The sequence below is a fragment of the Morone saxatilis genome, unplaced genomic scaffold, assembly GCF_004916995.1.
Source record: "Morone saxatilis isolate NCDOM2014 unplaced genomic scaffold, NCSU_SB_2.0 Contig8, whole genome shotgun sequence".
Lineage (NCBI taxonomy): Eukaryota > Metazoa > Chordata > Actinopteri > Moronidae > Morone > Morone saxatilis.
In genome coordinates, this window is record NW_023340257.1 from 27142149 (window position 1) to 27150600 (window position 8452).

At 40.8% G+C, this 8452-nt stretch overlaps 1 protein-coding gene across 1 annotated transcript in view; it reads right to left on the minus strand.

The window, feature by feature from the left end:
* Window positions 1-1815: 1815 nt before the first annotated feature.
* The window catches only part of nyap2a (neuronal tyrosine-phosphorylated phosphoinositide-3-kinase adaptor 2a), a gene marked incomplete at its 3' end in the record, with an annotated part of 8381 nt that continues 1744 nt past the window's right edge, over window positions 1816-8452 (minus strand). Inside the window, 3 exon segments of the mRNA XM_035679892.1 lie at window positions 1816-2856; window positions 4860-5173; window positions 6850-7066. Coding sequence (XP_035535785.1) covers window positions 1816-2856; window positions 4860-5173; window positions 6850-7052 — 1558 coding nt within the window.

Here is an 8452-nt window from a genome sequence, read left to right on the forward strand (position 1 = left end):
CAGGAGCCCTGATACCCAGATAATCATTGTTATTCACTTCACCTGTCAGTGGTCATAATGTTATGAGTGATTGGTGTATATAGTCATATCTTAAGTTAGCTAATGTTAGTAAAATGCTAGCTAACCAGCTATAAATATCTATATGTAGTCACATCTTAATTAAGCTAATGTTGAAAATAATAAAATGACCTGGTGGTTTTGAGATGTGATTGATAGAGCTTGTTGGGTCAGGATGACTTCAGGAACAAAAGGTCATTAACACATTGAGAGTTTCATTGTTAAAGGTGGGGTTTGATTTTATTTGACATGAGCTGTATTCTGACTTTATTTATCTTCCAGTTTTTATTAGTGTTGTATAGAAATATTTATTTATTATAAATGGAAGAAACGTGCTGTTAAAATAAGGTGAAGATGGTTTTAACTGATGTGAAAACATTGCTACCTGCCTGCTGCAGTGAACACATTCAGCACCTCATTTATTTAATTAAATGATCTTCAGTCAGACAGCTGACTGACAGTCGACACCATGGCAACACAGTCTCCATGGAGACAAAATTAACTGATGCTGATCTTTTACAGAGACTGCAGTCGACATTCAACCTCTGTAACCCTCAACACTATGTCTGTTCATTACATCTTCAGTGAGTCGATCTGTCTGCAGTCAGACTCATGGACGAGACAAACAGTAGAGACATATTTCAACATAATAGTATGTCAATTGTCAGTCATCTGTTCATCTGTCTGTCTGTACTCATTATTTCAATAAAGTCACACCTGCTCAGATAGACTTTTCCATTGAATCTGTATGCTTTGACCAAACAAACTGGCTTTCTAAGTTCAGGCATATTCAAGAGTATTTATTTGTACACCATCATCTTCTTAACTCAATAACTTATATTTCAATTCAATTCAATTTTATTTGTAAACAAGCAAACAAAAACAGGCTTGATGACACGTTTCTCCCGGTAACAACACACCTGCTCTATGATTACCACTTCACCTGTTTGTCCTTCCATATTCCACATACCACCTAGTGTTCAACAAGGGAAGTACAGCAAGTCAACGCATTTTTTATATACACACACATAAAAGAACATAGTACAAAAATGGCTCCAACAGAATGAATGTTAGTCAGCTTAGGTATTTGATTATGTTAATGTTGCTGGCTGTGGTTAAAGGTTTGAGGACAGTGAACCTGATCTGAGTCTCTCAGATGTGGACTCAGTACGTGAATCTGATTTAACATGTTGGTGTAAAGAGGAACCTGAAACACTGAATGATGATGAACATGCAGAGAGAAAAACTGATAAATATGTTTACATGTTTGTGTCTAAAGTTAAAATCTGAAACTGCCATTATGGTCGTTCAGGTATCAACATCTGGTTTTACAGCAGTTTCATCATTATGTAATGTACATACAGTACAGTACTGTAATACTGGTGTAACAGCGATGTAGTACTGAGTGGTGTCCTTACCTTCTCCTCCCTTATGTTCTTGGTGTAGTATTAGTAAAGATGTGATACTTGTGTAATACTGATATAGTACAGATGTAAAACTGTATCTGCCTGATGAATACTGATTTAAATTGATGCAGTAATGTTGCAGTACAAATGTAATACTGAGAGTTACAGTTTACTGACCCCACACCTACTCCTCCTGCTCCTTCCTTCTGCTTGTGTCTACTAAATATAAAACTGTTGAAGGCGCTTCCTTCCTTCTGACCCTTTCTTCATCACTTGTCTTCCTAAACTTATACTGATATAGAACTGATATAATGATGATGTAGTACTGATGCACTACCTTTGACGTATTTACCTTCACTCTCTCGGCTCTTCCTGCCACCGGATCCCTTCTTCATCATCTGTCTACCAGAGGTAAAAAGGTTGAGTTCGTCCAATGGGCTTGTGGGAGTCTGTGATCTCATCGACACGTTCTGCATGGAGCCATGTGTGGAGGATGAGTTACTGAGTTTAGCCCCACCCTCCCCAGCCCTGTGTGAGGATGAGGAAGAGGAAGATGAGGAGCGGGGCATACTTCCTCCTGCCATCAGAGCATCGTACGGTGGCGGCCTCTTCAGGCTCAGAGGAGTCAGTGACCGACCCATGCTGACTGGAGATGGACATGCTGATTGGCTGCGGGGATAACCATGACCACCGTGGGCGGAGCCAGAGGACTTATAGAAGTTTGAGGGGAGAGGCGGAGCAGATGAGCGGCCAGAGGATGTAATGGTGTGGGTGGAGGGCAGATCCCGGTCCCGATCCCGGCCCTGCTCCTTGCGGTGGTGGCTGGAGCTCTGAGGATGTTCGACACCACCCGACTTACTGTAGGAGACGTTTTCTATCATGGGCAACCGGGTGACATCTAAGGGGGTGAGGGGGGACTCATCAGAGTTGGGGGAGCACTGAGCGGGGGCTGGGGGGAAGATGAGCAGTGGTGGGCGGTGAGTCAGGAGATTGGGGAAAGGTGGAGGGATGTCGCAGAGAGATCCGCGGGATAACCAGGCTTCAGGATCCATGATGGCAGAGTGAGTGTCCTGCAGGAAGTCCTCCAACATCGGGTATTTCATCTCCTCATACACTGACTCACTCTGCTCATCCTCCACGGCTTCCTGACCTTTCAGTTCTCGCAGGATGTTTCCCACCATCTCAATGTAGACAGGTTCCTCATCGTCTGTGTCTCTTGACGCTGGACTCTGACTCTGGGATAAGGATTTGTCCCATCGCAAGGAAGACTTCTTGCTGCCATGGTTATGGATGTAAGATTCATCAAAGGAGGTGCTGAGCTGAGTGTTTGGGTTCCTTTTGGGTTTGGGTGGAGGCATCTTCTTGTAGTCCTCACTGTAGAGATGACATCGAGCTGCACAGACAGAGCGACGCACAGACAGAGCGACAAACAGACAGACAGGCAAAGAGTGGTTAAAACCTGAGACTGATTTTGTTGCAGTTTTTGACGAAGTATACATGCGTATATTTAACATGTCAAATAAATCAAAAAAATAAATCTTGCATCATCAAATTATGTCCATGTGTTTGTTTTATCCACTGACAGGCTCAGATTGTCCTTATTGGTGTCTGACAACATTTTCAGTTCCTTTTAATCTGAGCTGTGACATCTCCTTTGTAGTCATAGAGTCACAGCACCCACAGTTCTTGTAGAAGCTCCTCTTTCTCATAATTGGGCTCAAATAAATACGGGCAGCCATCAAATTCAAAGACCTCATCCACAATGTCAAAATAACATCAATATTCAGCCGTATCACTGAAAATCTTTTACATAACTTCATTTTCTGTACTCTCAACAAACTCTTCCTGGCATTACTACGCTCACATTTCCACTGTTGTCACTTCATCTCTCAGACTTGAGCAAGACGCACAGCAGATTGAGCAAATGTAATTTAATTTCTCTGTTGTTGTTGTCAGACATTTACAATAATAATCTGTAAGTGACAAAAATAAGCACTTTTAATGGATTTACATTGATGGTGGTCCCTAAGGATTATGTTGTAGCTCGTTCTGCAGCTGGAGGTTGCAGTACTCTTACTCAATACTGGACCATTTTCAAAACTTGCTGTCCCAATTTGTCACTTTGCCACAAAAACGTGAAAATAAAGTTGAAGTCAAAAGTTGAAAAATACCCAAGCTACCCTTCATATTTCCATTGTGTAGGATCTACTGGTGAAATTGCAGATTATAACAAACTGGATACAGCTCAGCCTTCCAAGTGTGTAAGAGAAACTACAGTAAAACCCATGTCTAGATAAATGGACTGTATTTGTATAGTTTCTTTCTAGTCTTCTGACCACTCAAAGCACTTTTACACTACAGTCACAGTCACCCTTTTACACACACTCACACACTGATGGCAAAGCCCATCAAACAGAAACTAACTCATTCATTGACATTCACACACGCATCAGGAGCAATTTGGGGTTCAGGATACTCAAGGCTCAAGGATACTTTGACATGCAGTGGGGAGGAGCTGGGGATTGAACCAACAACCTTACGATTAATGGACGACGCTCTACCTCTGAGACACAGCCACCCCTGTGTTTGGTTTGCCATTCTGGGCTACTGTAGAAACATGGTGGTTCAACATAATGGACTGTATAAGAAGACATGCTCCCTCTATAGATAAAAATGTCTCATTCTAAGGTAATGAAAACACAACAATTCTTATTTTCAGATGGTTATACACTAATGAAAACATACCAATGATATTATATTACAGTAATTTTACACACTGGAGCTTTAACCAGCAGGTGTCGGGTTTAAGCATTGACAGTATACTAATGGTCAATTAGTATACTGGTCAGTATAATGGACAGAACCAAGTGTCTTAAAACCTGCATTCTATGTCAAGGCCAGCAGAGGGAGCTCTATTGATTGATTGATTGGTCATTCTCAGTGAGTCTCCGCTCAATGCACAAATAGGATCAATGTCCAACTTAGGCACGTGCTGATCAACAGATATTGGATCAGCGTTTCGGATTAATGCGTTGACCATAAACAAATGTCTATAATCAAAAAATCATAGATTTAAACACATCTTGATGTCTTATCTGGGAAATACCACGATCTGTGTGACCAGACGAGCCGCCCTTCTTTCCTGCTACAGACGAGTCAAAACTGCGCAGCCAATCAGTGCAGATCAGCTTGCGCTGGCTCTACCCCATTTCCTGCCAATCTTCAGCTGTCCCTATCCAATAAAGGCATGAAAAAGGCCCAAAAAAAACACAAAACAAAACAAAAAAACTGTCATGGTGGCGACCAAAACGCTGAACTTGAGGCTTCAAAACTGTTCCCCACAAACCAATGGATGACATCACGATAGGGTTTAACCAGCAGGTGATGTGTTCTCACCTTCAGCCTGCTCTAGCGTCTCTTTGGTCTCTTGGGCGTCTCTCTTGGTGACGCCGGTGCCTCCGTTCACTGTCTCAGAGCTGCTGCTCAGTTTGGTGCTGGGGTCTCTTTTGGGTTTGGGCGGTGGTTGTTTTCGGTTGTGGTTGGAGTCGTCGTCTCCTCCGCCCACTGAGTGGAGGGACTGGGATCGGACAGTGAATCCCTGACTCGGGGGTGGCAGACGGTCCTGTGGTGCCGGCATCGTCATGAAACCCATCCTAAAATGTTTCCCAGAGTATGCCCCGTCTGTTGCCATGGCAACATCTTCCCCAATCCTGGATGGACCAAAAGAAAGAAATATCTGTAGTACAAACAATCCCATGGTGCTTTATAAAATATACATGAGTTTTATGTTGGTGTCACAAACCAAAACTAATTAAACTCTGTTGCACTGTATTTTATTTTACTGTATCCTTCATACAAAATCATATAATTAATTATAACAGTAAAAAAGAACTTCAGCTGCTCTTTATGGAAATCTGACTGGGATAATGTCTAGGTTTATAACCATTGTGTATGATTTGATATGAGTAGCACTATATCATGTTCACTTTACTTTAAGAGTCTAAACCAACAGCTTAAACCAAAAGCTTAAACCTAGATCTTGCTTGATTTGATACAGTAAATCATACTATACTGCTGTCAAAGCTATAATGCATGGGTTTTGAACACACTGCTGTAAAATGGTTCACTTCTTATTTTACTGGAAGAACAATCAAGTCTTTGATGTTGATGGGTTATATCAGAACTTCACAATAGTATATGTGGAGTGCCACAAGAGTCCATTTTGGGGCCTTTTTTATTTCTTCTGTATATAAATGAAATGCCAGCTGTCGTGACATGTTAGCTGTTTTATGCTGATGATTCTCCATTACTGGTATCTGGGAAAGATGTCAGTAAGACTGGGAACACTCTCAGTAATGTAGTAACTGAGTCAATCCTGTTTGGAACTAATAAGCAGCTGTCAAGAACAAATTCAATGTGTCTTGCAATCGAGCTGAAATTGTTTTGAAAGTGTTTTGTAATAAGGAATAATATTGGATCAGTCACCCTCCTGTGAATTTACTTTACAAGCTGTTCAGATCTCCTACACAAATCTAAATGTTTACATTTTTGTCAATATGGATGCTGCATATTGTTAGATCAGTTAGATTCTCCACACTTCGAGCCATTTTACAGAAATTATGAACACCAAAGTATAATTCATTCAGATTTACTGGCACTGTTAACAAGTGAGGTGGAAAAAAAACCTCTGAAGTGATCATAAAGTCCATACGGTCTGTGTCCGTTCCTCCATTATTTATATTCCTTTGGTCCGCCAGGGTCCACCGATAAAAACAATGAAAGGGTTTCATTAAAATGATTCTGAGTTATATATAAGTAAATATTATCATGTGCAGTCTGTTACTCGCTATCTGTGCATCGACTGCCGTACAACAACGTTCACATTCAAGTGTCATGGCAGCAGCACAGAGAAAAAAGAACAATCTGAAATTTACCGTAAGCTGTTTGTTGTCAAATTTGCTGAACAAAACTCAAGAGAAGCAGTAGTGACAGAGTATTTCCATCTGTGCTGAGCAAGAGTTTTGTGCTAAAGGGAATCAACGCCTGTCCGCAATAAGAAGGAGTTTATAAGAAGTTTTACGGTATGTTGTTTGGTATGTTGTTTTTTATGTTGAATGTTGAATGTTGATTGTGTTTCTTTGTGTTTTCTTTTGTCTTCTAACATCTTGGGACCATGTTGGAAATAAATGTTTTCACTTTAACATGTTATCCTTTTGACATTTGTGTTTCTTTTCCTGTGTCTGATAAACCATAAATAAAACCAATCAATCAAGCAATTAATCAATCAAACCAAGAGCCTAAACCAAGAGCCCAACCCTAGAGCCTAACTCAGGACGGTATACACATTTACTTCACTACTGCCCAACACTGTTCATGTGTTTTCTACCTTTTGATGGCTTCTTCCTGTCGTCTCTTCTTCTGGTGTTTTTCCTGCAGGTAAGTCCAGTTGGTCTGGTTGCGAACGCGGTCACTCTCTCTTGCGATGTCGGAGGCATTTTGGATCACCAGACCGTCGTATGTTCGAAGGCCGCTGTCTTCTACATACTGAAAAAACCTCCTGAAGGAAGATGCCTCCTCCTGAGACGTCATGACTCCCTAAAGACCTGAGAGGAGGATCAGAGAGGATCACATCACTGTATTAGTCAAATTACTGAACATTTGTAACCTACACACTAGTGACCTCTGCCCATGGACTACAGATGAAGATGAGCTTTTATCTTTATTTGGTACAATACGTGTATTGTGCATTGTCCCTGCTAAATGAAATAAAATAAAATAAAGTAAATGCTGTTAAACCTGTTCAAGAGAAACTTTATTTGGTCACTTTTCTAGTGTGAACATGGTTTAGTTTTAGTCTGAACACATAAACACTTGATTGAACAAATCAATTTGACACTGGAGACAGATTGCTTTACTTCAACCAGCAGTCAATGTTGGTTTGGTTTAACCACCAAGCTTTAATGTCCATCTTTGATGAACCTGCAGTATGTTCAAACTGTTTACAGTTTGTGGGTTTGTGTCAGTGTCAGGAAACACAAAGATGATTGAATTATTGCTGCAGTATTTTATAAATACATAAGAAATAAGATCAAGGCATTCTCTTTTTAAACAGTTACCTTTATTCTGACGCCATGCTCAAGACTTCCCCCACTGAGGATTAATAAAGTTAATCGTCTTCTTAAAACAAACTCCTTTCGTGTTTCAGGCCTACAAATCCTCCCTGACCACCTCTTTCTGCTCAATGGTTTTTGTGTTCATGCTTATCCTTATCCATTTGCTATAATTAAAGTCTGTTCTCCTGACATCCCCAATAAGTCTGTGAAGCTCAGTGTGGACTGCCGTCACCATCTTGGCAGTCCTGCCTCCGCCGGCTCCCGGCTATTCCAAAAATGGGGTGGAGCTAAGGCTGAATGAAGCCTAGTTACTGAAGCTGCCTGTGACGACACCCATCTGTTACTCAAAGTGGCCACGCCCTTAATTATGCATAACTTTAATTCTTAATGTAATTAATTATATATGTGTGATCTGTAAACATGTTTATTTCTGCTCTTAACTTGGACATTTTAATATGGGGCCTTATGGAGACTGACTCACTGCTCGAGCCTCTAGTGGACGTTAGACAAACTGCAGTGTTTGTTTCTGTCCAGAAGGCGTACTTTTGGTTTCATATTACAACTAACTGAATACCACTCACGTCTCACGTTCTGGGCTACTGTAGAAACATGGCGGTTAAACATGGCGGAGCCGATTCCTCTGTGGATAAAAACGTCTCATTCTAAGGTAACAAAAACACTTCTTTCTATTTTCTGCTGATTAAACACACTTATGAATTTTATATTACAGTAATGTTTCACACTGGAGCTTTAATTATTTATAACTGTAAATATTGTCACAAGCAAATAAAGAGCTTCTGAAACAACATTTCTCTCTCTCTCTCTCTCTCTCTCTCTCTCTCTCTCTCTCTCTCTGATGTATGTCTCTCTATTGTT